The sequence below is a fragment of the Mastomys coucha genome, unplaced genomic scaffold, assembly GCF_008632895.1.
Source record: "Mastomys coucha isolate ucsf_1 unplaced genomic scaffold, UCSF_Mcou_1 pScaffold23, whole genome shotgun sequence".
Taxonomy (NCBI): Eukaryota; Metazoa; Chordata; class Mammalia; order Rodentia; family Muridae; genus Mastomys; species Mastomys coucha.
This window is the reverse complement of record NW_022196906.1, coordinates 9876540-9897930: the sequence shown is the minus strand read 5'-3', so window position 1 is coordinate 9897930 and position 21391 is coordinate 9876540. Positions and strand designations below refer to the sequence as shown.

Here is a 21391-nt window from a genome sequence, read left to right as displayed (position 1 = left end):
AAGGAAGGGCAAGCCAGCCTAAATATAGCTATCTCCTGAGAGGCTCTGACAGCACCTGACTAACACAATTATTTCTTAATTGACTATGCTGACTCTTATATTGGGAAGAACTAAAATTATTGTCTTGTGGGTTTACAAGACCAGAACAGACTTCAGGATAAAAGAGAGAGAAATGGGGATGGAAAGTGTGCCAGCATCCTACTCCAGTTTAATATTTAGTAGTATTTAGTATTTCAAAACTGGCTAGTAGAGGTGAGAGATCTTCCTATAGAAAGTGTGTGAATGTTACCTCCTTTGTATTCCAATCACTCTGCAGGGCATTAGGACAGATGTCTCAATCAATCCCATGACAAAGTTAATCCTTTAATAGGTTGGCTCTGTCCTTGTTCATCGTGTTCTCACCACACTCTGGATAGCTACACTGTTGCTTGGAGAGCAAGTAGGAGATCTTGGGCATAAATATTCGACATATCCTTTCATGACCCAAGTCTCTCAGTGCTTAAGTCATTTCCTGACCTTAGAAGTCCTCCTAAAGCAGCCAGATTTCCTTCAAACTCAATCTGGCATTTGTATGCAGTTTGAGGCGCCTAGCGCCTTCGTGATTACTCTAAGAACACTAACAGATGTAGCTGCAGCCTTCTAATTTTAAATTTAATACAAATTTTCTATGGATGTGTTATCCCCACTTACTTGATCAAGAATAATCCGGACAGTTTTACATACTCACCCAAGTTCGCTTAGCTATGAGGGGGTGAAGCTTGACCCCAGTGTAGTGTGTCCCACTCTGTGCTCTCCTCAACTCTCCTTCTTGACATGCCAGCTCAGTTTCTGGTCCCAGGGATGGAGAAGACTACATCCTCCAACTTTTGGGTAAAAGAATGGGAGTAGTATACTTTCCCTGATCTGTGTTTACACGGCTCTATTTCAGGCTATAGTTGCTCAGGCTCCTTAGAAATCTTCAGAGCCTGCCAAGTGAAAACTGTTGTCTCAGGTCTCCCCTCTCCTCTTTCAAGCTCTAACAGGTGACTATAACACCAATACTTTATGTTAAATATTCTCTATACTGCACTGAACTTGAGAGAGAACCGAAATATCAGATAAGGATGGCTTGATTCTAAAATGAAGCTTGCCATCTTCCCATGACTGGCAAGTGTGTTACTAGTGCACCTCTCTGCGGACGGAAAAGAAGAATAAACCTCTGGCATAACACTCACCCTGCACATATACGGTACTTCGTGAAACAAATGTGTGTCCAAAGTTAGAAAACTGGATTCCTTAAAATGAATTCCAGCAAAGGCTGGTGGCTCTTTAAAGGAACTCTCTATGAAGGCTTTGGTGGTTGTGGACCATCACCAGCCCTTCTTTGTTATCTCTCTCATGTTAGGTTTGCCCAGAGCAGGTGGCAGCTATACTGAACCGTGGCAGGAATTCATCCATGCTGCCAGTAGTATCCTCGTAGGAGACTTGCCGAATGCAGCCTTGTACAAGGTTTGATCCCGCTGGCTCTAGGTACATTGTGTGCTTTGTGCTTTGCGTTCAGCCACCAAACTGAAATGCTTGGCTTAAACTTCACCTCCAGGTTTCCTGTATTTTCCCAGGCAGAATGTGTTCTATAAACATGTATTTAAGATAGTCAGGAGGCAGAGGGCATTCCCTGGCAACTGTTAAAGAGTTGTGTGGTGGTCAGAATAAAACAAAACCTTCATGGATGGAAGTGTCACTGTATCCTGGCTGCACTAGAAAGCACTTGCCTTTCCGACTCCATTTACTGCCCTGGCTTCTAAAAGAGATTTGAGACTTAGCATAAACATAGAAATTCAATAAAAATTAAAGCACCATTGACATGAAAATAAAAGGTTACGATGCAATTAATGAAGCAAAAAAGTAAAATATTGTGATTTTGAAAAATCAGAGGAAATATATTAGTTGAGCACAAACCCAGTTTTGATTTTCCTTGCAGCAAAGTCATAATAGAAGAAGGGGCTATGCCCCTTTACGCCTATTAAAACCAAAGTGTCAGATTTCCGGAGCAGACATGGGGAGAAAACACAGCAGTTCAAGGGGTTTCCTGTCAGATATTTTGGCACCAACTGGAAAGCAGACAGAAACTTGGTTGCTAATCTAGAGAGATTCCTACATATAAGAAATATTGAGGAAAGTGGCATGTAACGGAGTCCTTTAGTCAGGTGATTCTCAGACATGGCTTGGCATCCCAGAACAGAAAGAAAGATAAGAGTCTGTTCATAAGTTGTGTGGGTGGGTCTCACAAACCATGGGCCATGGAAGCTCTCAGAGTGCTTTTACATAGCATCTACTTCTGATTCCCACTCCCCACCCTAAAGGCAAGAGTGCCCATGTCTGTCTGTGAGGAGACTGAGACTTGAAGGCATTTGGTGATCTCCTGAAGTAATGACTATTGGACCGTGAGTGTGGATGCATGACAGGTGAGCAGGTTAGAAGCTCTTCAGGAGTTATGAAAGGTCCAGGGGCTGATTGGAACATCCACGCATTTATTCATTTCCTGAAATAAAAATTATTTTTTCTTGAAGGTACCCCATGTGTCATATAAACATTTCGCATTACATAGCTTTGGAAATACAATATTAAATGGTATCCTTTCTAGAGTGCTTAATAACACTTGCAATGATCAATCGGTCTTAATTGAGAATGGGGGATGGCTGAGGCACACATCTAGATACGGCTGCAGGAGGGTACCAGAGAAAATTTGCTAAGAAGTAACTACTTTAAATGTGAGTGTCTACATCCCAACTCCACATTTCTTCTGCTTCCTGGCCACCAAGATGGGAGCTTGGTGTCCTGCTCCCCACACCCTCCTGGATAGGATACACTGGGCCCTTTGAAAGTGTGGACTAAATCCTCCCCTATTCTTTCTATAAAAATTTTGATCACAACGAGGATAAAACCAACTAACACAGACATCTGGGTAGACTATTCTACACCAAACCCTACACTAAGGATACACTAAAGATACACTGAGCCATACACTAAGGATCCAAAGCAATGAGACTCACAATTTATCAGTTTCTACTCAAACTCCTACTTTCCTATGGAAACTACTTTTATAGATCTGATTTCCTGTCTCCTAATCCTCTGATCATTGAAAATTGGACAAAGCACACCATTGATTTTGTACAACTCGGAAGATGTAGATATTTTATAACAAAAGTGCATGTATCTTTCTCTGAATTTGAATATCATTGAAAATAATCACCCATTGGCCTGACCAATAAGCCATTTCAGTGGCGTGGCTACAGATTGCTCACAGCCCAGACACACTTCAGTCTCTAGGACTGTGCCTCAAGAACATTCCATCCTTTGCAAAGAAAAAGACTTTAGAACTCAGTAGACAGAGAAAAATTAACTACCAGAACGCAGTTTTCCAGTGTGAAGCTGACTCAGACTTCAAAGGCAAGGAAGTGTTGTTTTATCTCCCTGGCATAAATGCCTATGATTATTAACTTTTCACCAGGTAGCTTTGGGCAGCGACATTCTAGAATGTCATAGCAACAAAGCTAATGGTTCAAATGTTTGATGCTTCTGTGGGAAAAGGTGAAACGTGTGGGCACCAGGCTTCCTTCTCCTAGCAATGCTGCTGCTGCTACTTTAGAAAAAGGGGGGATGACGGGGAGGAGAAAAGAGATGGAGCTGTACTTGGTACTCACAGGGGATTATTTTAGTTCCTTAGTGGCAGAATTTCTATGTGTGTGGGTGCATCAGGTTCATGTCAATTCTTCCTGGTTATTACCCAGAGACAATTGGTAGTGATGGGGGAGGAGCATAAATCAAACAATATGTTAATTAAACACTCTTTTATGGAAACTTACATGAACTGCACGTTCACGAGCAGATTTTTCCATGACTGACTGAGGACAGTGTTTTGTAGCCATGGGGTAAAGCAGCAGATGGGCTTCGGCAGGAGACAGTGTCTCCAAAGCCGTGTTCTATCATTTTATTACGCACACTCAAATGCAGATGTGGGTATTACCTATGCATTGCCACTGAGCAAGTTTGCTGTAATTTACTATAGCCATTCAGTCTATTTTGCTAAACAACAAAAACCAGCAATTGTATATGATTATAGGTGAAAGCCTTCTGAAAATAAATGTTTGCTTTCAGACCTTTCCATCCAATCATGTATATTGCAGAGCAGTGTGTGTGTGTGTGTGTGTATGTGTGTGTTTGTGTGTGTACACTTCATGTGTGATATAGCCAGTCATTCTGCTACAGAAACCACAGTACATCTCTGTTCTCCAAACCCAAATCCACCGAGGTAGAGCACTGCTTTCCAGAGAGCAGGGTGGTACAGGCAGACCTGGAGTTAAGCTCAGCATTCCCAACTCCCTGGCTCTGCCCTGCTCAAAGTGCCTGTGTTGATGGGGCATGAATGCATAAGCTGGACTCGCAGATGAGAAAATACACGAGTCACAGAGTAGACATGAGAGTCACTGGGTTGTTTGATATGGGAATTTTCTGAAACAGGATGTATGTACACCATGCAAAGACCAGCTGGGCTCATTTCTATAAATTCATTCAACATTTTACTTCTTAAGCTGCTGGTGACATAGAAGGAGTGTTCCTCTTGGCCTGTCATTTCTGTCCTTCCACAAGGGTCTATGTATGCTATGTACAGAAATGCAGATGTCAGGACATCTCAGGACAGACAGACCACACACCCCTCGGACACTGGACTCCACAAAATCATTTTCTAGATCTAGACCCTTTTGTCTCACCGTACCCAGCCGTGAGCCCCCTAGTGGCCAAATATAAACTTGGTTGCACGGAGACCTAGCCCTTCACACCCCCAATCCTAATACCACATAGCATGTCTAAGAAATAGAGGGGACCACCAAGGGTCAAAGGCCATCCCCTCAATACCAGGGACACCTGGGTCTACTGAAGCCTGTGCTCTCGCCAGCTAGCATCTTTCTGTGGTACATACAGTTTTCTCACCTCTGGACAATGAATGCTCCCTGGTGATAGCCTCCTAAAGCAGGCAGGTCTCCCCTGTAGCACTCTGACCAGGGACTGGAACAGCCACAAAGTGCAAACAACTGATCAGAAGGTCCTGTGAGGCTATCTTCTGAGAGGCTCTGACAGTACCTGACTAATACAGGAGTAGAGGCTCACAGCCATCCATTGAACTGAGTACACGGTCCCCAATGAAGAAGTTAGAGAAAGGACCTATGGAGCTGAGGGGTTTGCAGCTCCTTAGGATGAACTAACTAGTACCCTCAGAGCTCCCAGGGTCTCAACCACCAACCAAGGACTGCACATGGTGGGTCTGATTGTTCTGGCAGCATGTGTATAGTAGAGGATTGCAAATTCCATCATCAATAGGAGGAGAGGACCTCGGCCCTGTGAAGGTTCTGTGCCCCAGTGTAGGGGAATGCCAGGGTCAATAAGTGGGAGAGGGTGGGGTGGCAGGCATGGGGAGGGGGAGGCAACAGGGGTTTGTTCTTGTTGTTTTTGTTTGTTTGTTTGTTTGTTGGAGGAAAAACTGGGAAAGGAGAAATTTACATGTAAATAAAGAAAATATCTAATAAAAAAAAGAAAAAAAAAAAGAAGGTCCTGTGGCTAAAAATTCATAAACTGTAAGCCAAGGGTGCCCACCTCCCAGGCAGTGTGAAGCCTAATGTAGTTATGAATGCAGTTTAACACAGAATTATAAACTTACTTAAACTGTTAGTAGATTTTCTGTGATTTTTACTATGTAACTCTATTGTGTAGTTCTAAACCATAAACTTTATACTTTTATTGATGGCAAAATCATGTTGTAGTGCCACTCAGAACAAATGTTTGCATTCTTTTCCAAACCATGTGGTGGGCTATGAGTTGTTGGATACCCATGACATTTAATATGTGGCCCAAGAAAATTGATCTTCACACAGTGTGTCCCAAGGAAGACAAAAGGCTGGACATCCTTCCTATATGCAGTCACCGAGCTTGGGCACGCTGAGAGTGCCTCTTACCCATTTGGTGAATAAAATAAGAAAAGATGGGCTTAAGAAAAACACCAGTGTTTAATATCCAAATTACACACAAAGCTGGGTACTAGGAAGCCCTTGCTTCTATCTAGCCTCTTCTCTCTACATCACACTTTTGCGAACTTGTTTGGGGAGTGTAAGTATATGTGTGTGCAGAATTAACATGTGGCCATGCTCCTGCCAACTGGACTAGTGAACCCCAGAAGGGCAGACTAGATTGCCTTAGCTTATTGTATGTACATGACAAGGTGGATGTCCCGTTGGAATTGATGATTTCATGGAAATTAGTGCTGTGACAGAGAGGGGTGCAGAAACAAGCAAATTATCACAGTGGATTTTAAAGGGGAGGGGACATGGGGCAAGATTCACAGATAATAACTTTCTTAAATACCCCCGTGTGTTTCCTGGACATTCCTATGATTGGTAGCAGAAATATCTAAGTGCTATGTTTTCCTGGCAGACAGCGGAGAGCTTTAGTTCACACAGATGTAGAGGCAGACTGGATGGATCTGCCCAGCTGGGATCACACCGTTTCGGATCTAGACTCATGAGGGTTCTTCATTTCTTCTTGCACAGATTGTGGAAGGCAAGCTGTGGTTCCAGCTGGACTGTGGCAGTGGCCCTGGGATCCTGGGCATCTCCAGCCGCGCTGTTAACGACGGGAGCTGGCACTCAGTCTTCTTGGAGCTCAATCGCAATTTCACCAGCCTGGCTCTGGATGACAGCTATGTAGAACGTCGCAGGGCTCCCCTGTACTTCCAGACGCTAAGCACCGACAGTGCCATCTTCTTTGGTGCGCTGGTGCAGGCTGATAACTTCCGCAGCCTGACCGACACGCATGTTACGCAGGTCCTCGGTGGCTTCCAGGGTTGCCTGGACTCCGTGGTGCTCAATCACAACGAGCTACCCCTCCAAAACAAGCGCAGCAGCTTCGCGGAGGTCGTGGGTCTGACGGAGCTGAAGCTGGGCTGTGTGCTCTACCCCGACGCTTGCCAACGCAGCCCCTGTCTGCACGGCGGCAGCTGCAGCGGCCTGCCCTCTGGCGGTGAGTGCACATCAGTGCAGGCACCTAAGCTAGGGGAGGGGAGTACACCTGAGGTAGGCCCACTTCACAGCCAGTCCCTCCCCCCTTTCTCCAGCACCCCCAACCCCTGCATGTTCAGACCTCCTGAATCCTCTGTTCTGCAGAAGCTAGACTGTTGCAGGGTATCTGGCTTAACCGGTAACTGGGTGCCAGACTGTAGGAGCAACCACCTCTTCCCTCACCACCAGACACCCTTTCAGTTCCCTATAAGGTGTGACTTCAGGAGCCACCTACGGTCACTGCAGAAGGCTGCCTGATTTTATTGACTGGAGCTGCAAACCAGTCTGCTAGCCCTGTCTGGGTGGGGGTAGCTGCAGTGGCGAGTGCACAGAGGCGCCTAGGCACAGAAGGGCATGAAGCAGGAGTAGGCCCACCCTCACAGCCAGCCCTTCCCACCTTCTCCTGGACCCTCCCAGAGAGGATGGTCCTTTGAATATAACTTCACCAGTACCTTCATGGATTAGAGGAGTGGACCTGCCTCTCTGGGAAGAGAATTAAGAGAGGAAGGGTCGTTGGAGCACGCTTTTGAAAAACAAGGAGAGGGAACCTGGGATAACCTACACTAGTTGGTACAGGAATGAAAATCTTAGTTTTATCTCTAGGAGCCATATATTAAAAGCTAGACATGGTGACGTGTTCCTGCAACCCCAGCACCAGGAAGGTGGAGATAGGTGACCCGTGGGGCTCGATGGCCAGCCAGCCTAGCCTACATGGAGAGTTCCAGCTGGAGAAGATCCTGTCTCTAAAACAGAAAAGATGGCAAGTGCCTGAGCTATATAACACCAAAGGCTGTCCTCTAGCCTTTACATCTTCCTAATTACACACACACACACACACACACACACACACACACACACTACAAGTAGTTGACACTATAGAGACTCTCAGGAGGGAATCCAGTCAAGGGCAGCACAGTGTTTGCTAGTCATTTCTTTCCCAGGTACATCCTCCACGGAAGGAGAGGGAAGCAGGAAAGCAATGGGAGATGAAGGAGAAGTGGGGAGAACAGAGCCACAAAGTCTGTCTAGAGTTGTGTAAGGCCCAGGGGCCTGAGGATGGAGACTGCCTTTTTCTCCTGGATGCAGAGTCTGTGCAGAGAACCACTAGACAGGCTTCTTCTGATGGGGCCTTGCCGCTGCCTCTCAGCAGCCCCAGTTGGCCCCTCCAGCCCCTTTGCAGAGCTTCTCAGCAGCCATCTGATTGGTGGACTTACTTTCTTCACAATCACTGGAGATTCTGCTCAGCATTAGCATCCACTTTGTGTGCATCCAGACTCTGAATTTAGAGTCCATTTTATCATGAGAATGTTATAAACTGTCCATGGAGTGATGCAGTACAGGAACACAGACAGCAAAGTTGTTCAGACTCACATACGTCACTGTCACAATGAGGGCCCAGTGCCCTGGGGGGAAGTTCCTACTGTCTCAATTTAAGAAATCTATTTGCTGTTTTTACTGTCTCAGCAGTATATGTAAATAAAGGGTGCTTATGGCTCCATAATTCCTGAATGAGGGGCAGTGACTCTCCACTAGCTGTTCTGCAAACCAGTCCCTCATGACAAATCATGGCCAGTTTTTCCTGAGGCAAAAAAAAAAAAAAAAAAAAAAAACCTCTGCCAGTATGAGCCACTGACAATATACGAAAGAGCATATAATTAAATTGGGCTGAAACTGAACACCATGCCGTGTCAAATTCTGGGTATGCAGCCACAAATTATAATATACTTTAACCATGCCAGGACATGGTTTTTCCTGGCAAAGCTGGGGTCTTCCAGAGAGGGTTATCTTTAAAATAATAATAGTAACTGAACAAAGGGGAAGGACTGTGGAGTCTGGCTCAGCAGTGTGCATTTGAACTGCCATGAAATGCTCTAGTTAAGTACCCAGACCAGGTATGTTATATAACTAAACTGCTCTAGGGCCCCTCTAAGAAACACTAGTTGTTTTTCTGTTTTTTGTTTTGTTTTGTTGAGACAGAGTCTCATCGTGTAACCACGGATGGTCTTAGGTTTCTGATCTTCCTGCCTCTGCCTTCTGGGCACTGGGATTCCAGGCATGCATCACCATACTCTGTATGTGTATTAAGGATCACAAACCAGGGCCTCCTGTGTTCTATCAGCTGAATCACATACCTACCTCAACTTTTTCCTATACCTTAACCTCCCGAATGGTCGGCCTTGCCTGTGTATGTGCAAACCATCTCTCTTTAGTTCCTCATATTCGAATTTCTTCCTTGATGGAGCAATCTTCTTGATTCTGGGCTCCTCATCAAGTTCTCTTCTTTCCAGGGTAATGTAGTCTCTTTATGGCTCGTCTCTTCTGTGCACCTACCGGTGTTTGCTTTTCTAAAATAATCAGCACATCCTCCCTCACCCATATCTCAAGCAGCAACCCCTTGCCTCAAGCCCACCATTCTGCCAATGTGAGGAAGCCCTACAAGGACAGCCATTCCCCCCAAGCCACTCCAAACCTGATGTAAAGAATCTGGTTCCGGAAGCATGGTTCAAGGTGGATCAAGCCCTACCTAACAGAAATGTCAGAGGTCTTCTGGGACTTACTGTGGAGCCAGGGACAGAATTCCTTTTCTGGTGTATGAGGGGGCACCAATAGATTTCTTTGCTGTAAAGATGAGGCCCTCGCCTCAAAGAAGGGACTCAATTTTCTAGTATCCATCTTCTATTAATATCATGGACATTTAAACTTTTTTTTTATTTTTTTGTTTCTCTATATGAGTGCTTTGGATACATAGGTGTCTATGTACCATATGTATGCCTGATGGCCAAGGTGGTCAGAAGAGGGCATCAGACCCCCCAGGAACTAGAGTTACAGGCAGTTATGAGCTTCCATGTGGATGGTGAGAATAGAAGTTGGGTCTTTGGGAGAGCAGTCAATGCTCTTAATGACTGGGCCATCTCTTCAACACCTATCATGGTCACTTTTGTCATGTCCTTGTTTTTCCCTAGCTGAAAAACATCTCTGTTGCCAAATTAGGAAGGTGGGTACAAGAAAGGAACCAGCCAAAACTCAGGCATCTATTTCCTGCTGTGAAACCATAAATTGACCATAGTTACTCACAAGAAGCACCTTCTTTAAAAGAAGAGTGAAATTAAGTGTAGTCATGTTCTCATGAGTTCCTTCTGGTTGCCAGAGAAGTCTGATCAAGGCTCCCAGATCAAAAGCTAGGACTCGTGAAGTAGACTTAAGTCCTTAGAGGTAAGCCCTTGCACATAATCTGAGAGCAGAGTTCATTTGAACATCGGTCTGTTTTGTAACTCTCTCCCATGGATCACAGTAAAATACCAAGACATGGTTTACCATCTTGAGGACTGGTTGTTGGATCTCCTGGTAACAGACCTCATTGTCAAACTGTGGCACATTGTTCCAGAACGTTAATAACCTTGAAAGCAGCCAACCCACAGTAAGGAATACTTCTTTTCAGGGTTCCTCCCCAACTACCCCAAACCCAACCAAAGCCTTGGCACAAGGACCAAAGAGTTGCATCTACTAGCCTGGAATGGCATAGTCAGCAGCTCTGACCAACCTTATAATTCTTCCTGCCTAAGAAGCAATCCTCAGGAACCCCAGGGGAGTGAGTCAAAGCCCAGAGTGCTAAACTGTAACGTGACTCTATAAATCAACCACAGAAAGAAGGCTTCCCCTTGGTAGTGCCTTAAAATTATATATATTTCACAAACATGACCTGGAAACAGCAATCACCATGGAGAAGAAATAGCTGGGACCCATTCTGACCCTTATATTTTCAGACCCATTGGGTGGGGTGTAGATCATGGGGCATGCTCAATTCTCCATGCTTCATGATGCTCAATTCAAGATGATTAAGAGAAAACACAGTGGGAACTAAGCTGTAATTTGGTGAAGCAATGCACCAAGCCATGCTGTCACCAGGCCAGAAGCAATCACTCAGACAGCTTTGTATTAAACTGGAAACCTAAATCCTAAAGAGATATTGGTGAATTCTCAGTAGTCAGAGACACTAGTTTGAGTGTACACAGTACTAGAATATCACTTGCCCTGAAATGCTTACACACTAAGACATTTGATTTCTCAACATTCTTTTCTTCTACAACCCTCTCCCATTTTAAAGAATAAACAACCCGGAAAACTTAAATGAGAAGTCTAGAATCACATAGCTGAGAAAATGTGAAGCCAGAATTTTGCTCCTTACTCTGCTCAATTGAGCCCCAGGGACAAGCTATGCAGTAGTTGCTGGGGATGCTAAAAAGACGTATTACAGATTGCACCAAGACCTACTGATTCAGCCTGAACCTCATTGTCTCCTAGACAATGGTCTGATTTCACTTGTCACATGTCACAATGATCTGGCTTGGAGTTGTCCTGAAATCTGGAGAATCTTTTAGCTTCCACGTCCCTCTCTATTAGATAGGGGTTCTTCACCTCCTACATGAATCAGGTCACTCAGGGAACTTGGAAGGCTTTGCTATGGAGGAGTCTCTTAATTATCCATTTAACAGGAAAATATATTTGTCTGTCTGTCTGCTGTTGTCTACACCCAGAAGAATCCCCTTCTGGATAATCAAATCATACTTGCAAACTCCTGAATGTTTTGCCAAGAAAAGTCCAAAAACAGTAAAAAGCAGACACAAGCCTGAAGTATCAGAATCTACAGGAATTCAGGTATCTCTTTGTTAACAATGCAGATTCCATGTACTCCAAGTTTGAGAACTACAACTGCTGGCGGATCTTAGTTTCTTATCTGCAGGAATGTGTTCTATGAGTACCAAGAGAGGTAAACAGACACAGGTCATTAAAAGACGTTGAAAGTCAGATGAAGAGACCCAGAGTAGCACTCTCTTGTCAGCAAAATTAGGTTCTCCTCAAAGATAAAACCAATATTGTCTGCCCAGCTCAGCAGCCCTGAATATTCTGCCTATCAAGTTGCAGGATGAGCTTTTAAATGTTTGAAAAAGATGGATATAGAAGTGTCCTTGGCCACTAATTCCTTATGTTGGTTTGGACCCTGCTTTGTGAAGTATTTGGTTCCCCTTTCTTGTAAGTCTAAGTAAGTTCAGTCCATCAAACTTCATCAAGTGGCAATACTGTGCTGACCCATGTTAGGTTCCAAGTCCCACTGCTTTTTTTGTAACCAGCACATGTCACATGTGTAGCCTGTTTCCCCTCAGCTCTGCATGTATTCCCCCATTGGCCTCCTGATCAGAGGCACAAGAATGCAGAAGCAGCCTGCTGAGCATACACAGTGAAGTTCATCTGGATGAATACTGCTGCTTATGAAAAATGTTTTACTTTTTTGAGTGACATTTTTCTAAATTACAAGTTGATCAATTTCTGTTGTTCTTTTGGACAGCATTAATAGCAATAGATGCTAAGTTCAAAAAGTCTAAGTCATGTGAAGACACAAAAGAACATCGTAGAAGATATAAGATTTCTACTATATATCTCTTGCTGTGGACACATAAAGGCTGCCACACTCCCAAGGAAACTAATCAAAACCTCAGTCAACACATAGTACCTGAAATGTGGGCCACCTGTCCTGGGAACCAGTACAGTTTTCTCCAGAGGTTTTTGTTTGACAAGGTCCTAAAGTATTAAACAGACCTTGCTTGCACAAAGGAAAACCTCAAATTAATGAGGGAGGTTGGTCAGCAGCAGCTAGAGCATCCCCAACTATGATTAACACTCACCTGACCTCTGTCTCTGTCTGTCTGTCTGTCTGTCTGTCTGTCTGTCTCTCTCTCTCTCTCTCTCTCTCTCTCTCTCTATTTCTCTCTCACACACACACACACACATACACACACACACATACACAACACACACACACACACACACACACACACACATACACAAACACACTCATTTCCTACACTGAGATTTTCAGAGATTGGTAGTCTCAATATTGAGCCTAAAATTCATATTGAGAACCTTTTCTGACTGTATCTGATAGAGAGAGAGACAAAGGAGACAGAAAGATACGGTGAGAGAGTAGGTATGCTTTGGAGAATGTACATGTGCATGTGTGCATGCAAGTGAAGGTCAGAGGTCACCTCCACTGGTGTTCCTCGGACCATGGCTTACCTTGCCTTGCTTCTCTTTGAGATCAGGTCTGTCTGGAACTCAATAATTTGGCTAGGCTAACTGACCAGTGAACCCCAGGGATCTACCTCTCAGGTGCTGGGATTATAAGCATTCACCATCATACTGGACTTTTTCCAGTTCCTGGGAATCTGATCAAACTCAAGTCTTCGTGTTTGTGAGTCAAACACTTGATTGACAGAGCTAGTTCCTCAGGCTGCAGTAATTGGGTTCATAAGCAATAGGAAGATGAAACTGACTTTGGAGTCTACAGTAATTACAACCTAACACAAAAGCACCTAGTACCTGTGTACTACATTGACTTACAGAATCTAAGAGCCCTGTTATTCTCTCTGACATGAGCATTCCTGAATATGACTGATCACAAAAAGGAAGGAGGTTCTTACAAGTCAAGCATCTTGGGCATGGCCACACACAGTTGATGGGCAACACCTAGGACTCAGTCTGGGACCCAGGTCCTCGCCATATCCAAATACCTCCCCAGGTCCATGATCATTCTACAATTCATCCAGCATGGCAGCAGACAAAACTAGGTCTCTGGTGCTTTGCATGTGTCTGTCAATATTTTCACTCCTGTGCAGTAGGCATTGTTTCTTTATCAAGATGTGAACCCAAAGAAGGATGCTCACCCTGCCCTGATAAGCAGAGCAGAAGGTTGATACCATTGCCTGAGTGAACAGGGGGAAAAACCTAAGTAAAGAAATAAAACAGAAGTTGTCTTGATTATTTGCTTTCATCACCCAAATTTGCTCTATAACTGCTTGTTCCCATTCTATTTTTGCATTTAATAGGTTTTATGATGTTCTTATTTGAGTAAGAGAAGAAGCACTTAAAGTTTGTCTGGGTGCAGGTTTCAAAACCATCTGCATGGGCTATAACTAGGAGTGTAAACAGGAACACAGATTTGGAGGCGAGGCTTAAAAATATACTTCCCATGTCGCCAAGATTTGAAGGGAAAAAAGCTTTGCCTTTTTTTGTACACGTATTTCAATGCTAGTAGGGCCATTTCCTTCTTACAAGCTGAGAAGTGCTACACAGTCCATCTGCTCGCTGGCTTCGATAACCGCAAGAGAACCATCTCACCTAAGTTCCTGTTTTCTCATTTGTAAAGAAGCCATGATAATAATTGCTATTCAGAGACTAAAATGCAAGCAGTTGTTATAAGAAGTAAATGAAATACAAGTCATAGAAAGTTCTTGGAATTTTTTTCTAGTCATATGACAAGTTACTATTCTGGTTAGTTATTTTCTTAACTTCTTTCCTACCTCCCCAAAACCCAACTCTTATTCAGACTTGGGAAACTATACCATGAAAAATTGTTTTTAATATTTGTGACAGTGTTAGATAATACTTGCAGTCATTTGATGCTTTCTGGATCTCTTTACAAATTGTGTTTGTGTGTGTGTGCACGCGCACACATAGGTATGTATATATATGTATATAAATGTATTAGTGTGCACAGGTGTAGTTGTGCATGTATAGGTGTGTACATGTGTATGTCTATGGACTGGTGTGTGTTTGCATGTGTATAGGTATATGTGTATGTATGTGTGTATATTTATGTGTGTTAGAGTGGTGTGTGTGTGTATGTTATAGAAACATAAGGGAATCCTTAAGATCTGTAACATATAGACTTGGTTAATCTAATGATTATTTGGCTCCTAGAAGAAATGTCTGTCTCTGTTGGTCTTACTTCCGCTCCTCACCCTCAGGGGGAACTATGAGAAATTATCTCTTATCATTGGCAAATCATTAGTCTCATTCAATGATAAATTATAGAATTCATACAGTATTGTAGAAAGTTCTGGGAGTTGGAAAGCCTGGTTCAGACTCATTTGCTTACTAGGCCCATGCCCTAGAACAGTCGCATGAACTCTCTAATGCCCTATGGGGAAATGTTAGCAGACCATTCCCGTGCCTCCTCCTAAGATCACTGCGATCCTCTGTTGAATGACTGGAAGTTATTTTTAAAACACTAAATCATTAGAACACTTGGGTTTATTGTGGTAATTTGTTGAATGATGAGATTACAATGCATAGTGACAGGTTAGATTTGATAAGTAAGTCTTTCAAAGAGGATGAATAACAAATATCATCATGTACTAAAAATCTAGTTTTGAGTATTTTAACCCAATATTTTCCCCTCGGTTGTTTATCAAAAAAAATCTCCTCCAAAATTAAATGTTTCAAAGCAGGTTTGTTTTCAGGGCCCTCTGCTCCTTTGTTGTATGGGTCTGAGGTCACAATGCAGATCTGAAATAGTTGGCCTCTTTCTGATGACAGAGATGTGCTCAGTGAGTTGTAGTTACAGTAACATGGTGTTTGAAACAGATCAGGAGAGCTTGGCTGGGCCTGAGTCTATCCAGCTTCGTGAGCATGATAAATTCCTGGCTTCTCTAGAACTAGGTTTCCTTGGCTGTAAACACCTCTGAGCCTGTGCTGCAGGTGCATATTACAGTTTCTATTCTAGACATGCTGGTAACCATCTCTGTTGAACAAAGTGTTTATAGTGTTTGCTCTTTTCTATGTTCATCTCGTGTCTTGCTGTTCTACCAGTGATTTGATAACTGTCTTACCAAATACCCAGTTACTATGAGGAGGCACCTGCATGCCTCCATGTATCATAGATCTCTTACTCTTTAAAGACAGTTAGTCAAGCTGACTGCTACAGCAAGTAGTCATAGATGCCCTATAGAAGATCATGAGGGAGTTGCATAATTGGGAAGATAATGTTAGAATTCTCCAGAAAAGAAGCAGAACCAACAGAAAGAAATTTATCATATTCTACCTATATTTACATCTATATCTATATCTACCTCTATAATCTATCTCTATCTTTCTCTTGCACAGACATATATACACACACAAATGCATATTAACACACACGCACAGAAAGGGATAAGATGGTCTTATAGGATTATCTAAATGTGATTTGGGGCTAGTAAGTCTAAAATTTATAGGGCAGATTAGTGACTGGTAATTCATATAAGAGCTGGTTTGCAGTATTGAAATGATAATCCATAGAACAAGCCAGTTGGCTAGAAATGTGCAAAATTTTCTCTGGATGTTGATTTGAAACAAAAATTCTTCTTGGTCCTACACACATTATGGACAATAATGACTGATTGTAGATGTTGGTACCTCCACAAATACCTAAACTATAAGACCAGTGTTTAAATGGCAGGGCATAGTAGTTAGCTGGCCTGAAACACAAAGTAGCCTGTTGTAGAGATCAAAAAAAAAAAAATCAGGAGAAACTATAGATGTAGAAAAACATCATGAATTACTATTATAGGAGGTAAGATACTATTATATCCTATACTATTATAGGAGGTAAGAGGAGAGGATATGGCCATAGTATGCAGATCTGGGACTAGTGTTACACAGTGCCTAAATAAAAGGGGGAGAAGACAGAGTCATTGAAACATACTTGTCAGATAGTCTCAAAAGCAATCCAAAATGAGAAACTGGTTACAGAAATAAGCAAGAAGCAAGCATTTAAGGGCACAGGCAAGATAAAGAGTTACAGGAAGATCTCAATCTCAGATGCAAATAGGAAAACTTCCAAGAAGAAAGAAAAGAAAGCAAAAGAAATTACCAATAAACAGATACAAGAACATGTACAATTTACCAAAATTGAAGGATGTGAGTTTTGAGATTACAAGGGCCTACTAAGGATCCAGCACTGGCTAGAACAAGTCCATGCTAACTCACAGCATAGCTAAATAGCATGGAATTCCAAAAATCTGACCTTCTAAAGTATTGGAGAAAAAAATAATCTTGTCTCTTGCAAGTTTTAGAGGCTTTGAGTTCCCAAAAGCAACGTGCAGAAGATTGCTTCGACTTACTAATGTAATCTAACTTTCAATGAGGTTTTAGGATTTAACTAGACAAAATTCCCTCAAATTTGCCTCCTTCAACCCCTTCCCATGGGAAGTAATTATAAAATCTCCAAATGAAAGAGAGAATAAGCCAGATGAATCCAGAAACTTATCTTTAACACAGGTATGCAGGAACGCTAGGTAGAAGGTCAGCTGTTCAAGGCGGAGCCCCCAGAGGCATCAGCTGAAGACCTCCTTAGCAAGTGAGAATATGAGCCACTGTGTGCAGCTCAGCACAGGGAGGCCTGGTTGGCGAAAAGTCTGGGGTAAATTTAAATAATTATTCAGAAAAAGAGGAATCCAAAGCACAGGTTCATCTTTGACCTTTTTTTTTTTTAAGGACAAATATATGCATGAAAATAAGTCAGAATTCACTAGGTAGCTTAGCTACAAATAGCATATTACAGTTAATTACAATAATACGAATACTGTCTGTTTAATTAACACTAAAAGATTACAATGTATTAGGAGGAAGGGCCATAGACGATTGTCCATATGTGATGAGATTGATGTTTTGAAATAAAAGACATCATGGAAATCCAGCAGAAAATGATTGTTAGAAACAGTCACAAAATATCAGTACTCTAGAAAAGAAAATGCTAAAACACTGAAAGGGATGTCCAGGTTGTTCCTAAGGCATTATAAACACTGTGATTGGCAATGCAAACTCATAGAGCACCCCTCATTTGCTAAGTGTGTGTGTCTAACTCTAAGGACAACCACTTCATAGTCATAGTAATGTATCCTCTCCACCCCAAGGCACGTGTAAAACTCAAGAGTCTTCATTCGCCTGATGGTTAATGTTGTCTGTGGTTCAGACATCAGTGCCTAGTTTTGTATGACAGGTTCATGAATAGAACATGAAAGAGATGCAAAGATGAGGCTCTGCACAGGGGATATGAAGTGTTAGTCACTGAGTTTCAGTTGAGTTGGCTTGGCCTCGCTTGGAGCTCAGGGCAGGAGGGAGCATGGCACCAATGGTTTCTCCCATCTGGAGCTGTCGCCATTTACAGAAGCCTGATAGAGAGTGCACTGCGATCTCCCTCACCATGCTGGTCTCTGCACTTAGGGTCTCTGACAAGATCACTAGCGTTCTATAAAAATATGAATAAGGGGGTGAAATTTTTGTGGACTAACATGGAATATAAACTGCACCCTGGTCATTTTTTTTCATGACAAATGAATTCTATGTAGCCAGTGGATTCAGGCCTTGATTAAGATAAGGAATCGAGAGGACCTGTCACAGCTGAGTCTAAGGATGCACATCACTGAGGCATCCCCAGCTCATGAGGCCCTCTGTTTTCCCCAGGCTATCAGTGTTCCTGTCTCTCGCAGTTCACGGGGACAAACTGTGAATCAGAGATCACAGCCTGCTTCCCTAACCCTTGCCGGAATGGAGGATCCTGTGACCCCATAGGAAACACCTTCGTCTGCAGCTGTAAAGCCGGCCTCACAGGTGTCACGTAAGTGAGACTGCTCAAGAACCTAAGGAAATAACCCAGCATGGAGTTCATTAGAATAAATGAGTACACTCCTTTCTTTCCCACACGGTGTTCACATGGACTGGCTTAAGGTAAAGTGACTGAAGTGCAAACAGGAGACCCTGAGTTCAGATGCCTAGCACTCTCCTTGAAAACCTGGGTAGGGTGGCATGAACTTGTAGTCCTAAGGCTGGGATTTCCTGGGATTCATTAACTGGTCAGCCTAGCCAAAGTACTGTGCTTTGGGTTCAGTGAAAGACAGGGTCTCTCACAAATAAAGACAGGAAGTGATGGAGAAAGACATCCGAGATCAAGCTCTTGTCTCCACAGGCATGTGTACACAACCACACTGACAAGGAAATGCTTCACATACACACACGAGCACAGGCACTCACACATGCACACATCCACACAGACACACAGCAGCTATAGCTAATTTGTACGTTTTACTTTATCCTTTTGTCCTCTCAAGCTTATTCGCTCCCCATGCAATTTATAATGTTGAAGACACTTCTTTTGTCAAATGTGCTTAGCACCACCTAAATCTTCCACGATAATTCTGAGACACACATAAAACTCACTTCCCACAACCTGCCAACTGGACTCCACTACCTGGTACTTAATGACTCTTCTGAGAAATTAAGCTTTACCTTTCCTTTGAAAACCCCTTTCCTCCAGGAAATGAATGAAATTAAAGTGTTAGCCAGACAGAAATGGAATGCTTTAAATTCTGAATAAAAGGCCACTTCCAGGCATCCTTGATCAGTTCAGAAGTACACACGTGTACTCTTCAGCAAGTGATAGTCTAATTACAGATCTGCTTGGCATGTTCATTAGAGCAAGTCTCTGAGGACTCCACCAAAAACATACTTAGCTGAGGTTGAATCTCTGGATGTAATACTTTAAAGCATTAAAGCTGCACTTAGTTTTAAATGCTCTGTGATTCTAACACATTTCTGGCTGACCTAGCCCCAATCTGTTCAAATTAGGGATATTTGGACTACATTTTAATAGGTAGTTTACCAAAACTATGGGTGAAGAAGAAGAGAAGTTTTAACTATATGCTTTGAGTGTTAAAGTAAGAAGGAATCAGACTTTAAAGCTAGTGGGGCTGGAGAGATACACCAATGGATCAGAGTGCTGGCTGCCCCTCCAGAGGACCTGAATTCAGTTCCCAGCACCCATATTGAGTGGTTCACACCACCTGCAATTCTAGCTCCAAGGGATCTAATGCCCTCTACTGGTCTGTACAAGCACCTGCACATGCGTGGTACACACCTGCACACACACACACACACACACACACACACACACACACACACTTAAAATAATTGTAAAAGCCTACTGTGTAGCCAGAGTACTGTGGGGATAAAAGCTGTCTAGATGTGCTTCAGTGCTCCTCCTAGTCCGTCTTCGCACTGGGTACAACCATCCACGGTCGCTGTGGCGACGCTGGTGAGTTTGATTAGGAGATCCTATGTTGCACTGTTAGGGAAGGGGTGCAGAAAGATTTTACACAATATGGTAAATGCATTCTACACGTTCTTTTCTAAGGTACACCTGACTCAGGGGATTTGGAGAGGGTATCTTTTCCACACAAAACATTCTCCTCTTTATACTCCTCTCCCATGAGCGCGTCCCTTTTTGAATCTTATGAAGACCTAAGAAGGCACACTTTTTGCCAAGTAATGGGCAAGGGCTCAGTGAACACAGAAATGGCCACAGTCACCCTTGGGTATGTGCACCTGTGTACATACACACCTATCATACACACATACACACATATGAACACATACATGCATAGGAACATACACACACATTTGAACACAGACACACACAAAGTACTGCACTTTGTGGGAGCTTCCTTCTGTTTTAAATCTTTTGCCTGAGCTCTGGTACAGTTAGCCTGACGTTGGAAGGGCTTTGTTGTGCTTTGTCACTGAAGGTGCGAGGATGATGTGGACGAGTGTGAGCGAGAAGAGTGTGAGAACGGGGGCTCCTGTGTCAACCTGTTTGGCTCCTTCTTCTGCAACTGCACCCCAGGCTATGTAGGCCAGTACTGTGGCTTGCGCCCTGTGGTTGTGCCCAACATCCAGGCTGGACACTCCTACGTGGGAAAGGAGGAGCTGATAGGCATCGCTGTGGTCCTCTTTGTCATCTTCACCCTGGTCGTGCTCTTCATCATCTTTCGCAAGAAGGTCTTCCGAAAGAACTACTCTCGCAACAACATTACATTAGTGCAGGACCCGGCTACAGCTGCGCTGCTGCATAAGAGCAACGGCATACCCTTCCGCAGCCTGCGTGCAGGAGATGGGCGCAATGTGTACCAGGAGGTGGGGCCCCCACAGGTGCCGGTGCGGCCCATGGCCTACACACCCTGCTTCCAGAGCGACTCCAGGAGCAATCTGGACAAGGGCCTGGACGCGCTGGGTGGTGAGCCACAGGAGATGAGCACATTCCACCCAGAATCCCCACGCATCCTGACAGCAAGGCGAGGTGTGGTGGTGTGCAGTGTGGCTCCCAACCTACCAGCTGTGTCACCCTGCCGCTCAGACTGCGATTCCATCCGAAAGAATGGCTGGGACACAGGATCTGAAAGTGAGTAAGATACAATAGGAAGCCCCTGGGTCCCAGCAACTCCAGCCAATGCTAACCTCTGAGAAAGAGGGAGAAAGGATGGGACAGTCTCATGAAACCAGAGGATGGGACACAGGCAGGGGAAGCAGTTGGAACCAGGTGCCTGTGTTTTCCTCTTCTTTAAGATTCTAACCTCTGAGGAAAGCCCTGGGGGTAAAACGCCTGGGAGTGGGAAAAGCCTTGGTGCCCACTAATCACAGAGTTGACTGTGGCT

General features: G+C 43.6%; 1 protein-coding gene across 9 annotated transcripts in view; it reads left to right on the top strand.

The window, feature by feature from the left end:
- Fat3 (FAT atypical cadherin 3) overlaps positions 1–21391 on the top strand; it is a 591431-nt gene that overhangs the window by 558127 nt on the left and 11913 nt on the right. For all 9 annotated transcript variants that reach the window (XM_031346174.1, XM_031346182.1, XM_031346176.1 and 6 more), the window contains 3 exons: positions 6582–7050; positions 18369–18522; positions 20486–21138. In XM_031346174.1, the coding sequence (XP_031202034.1) occupies positions 6582–7050; positions 18369–18522; positions 20486–21138 (1276 nt within the window). The remainder of the gene's footprint in view (positions 1–6581; positions 7051–18368; positions 18523–20485; positions 21139–21391) is intronic.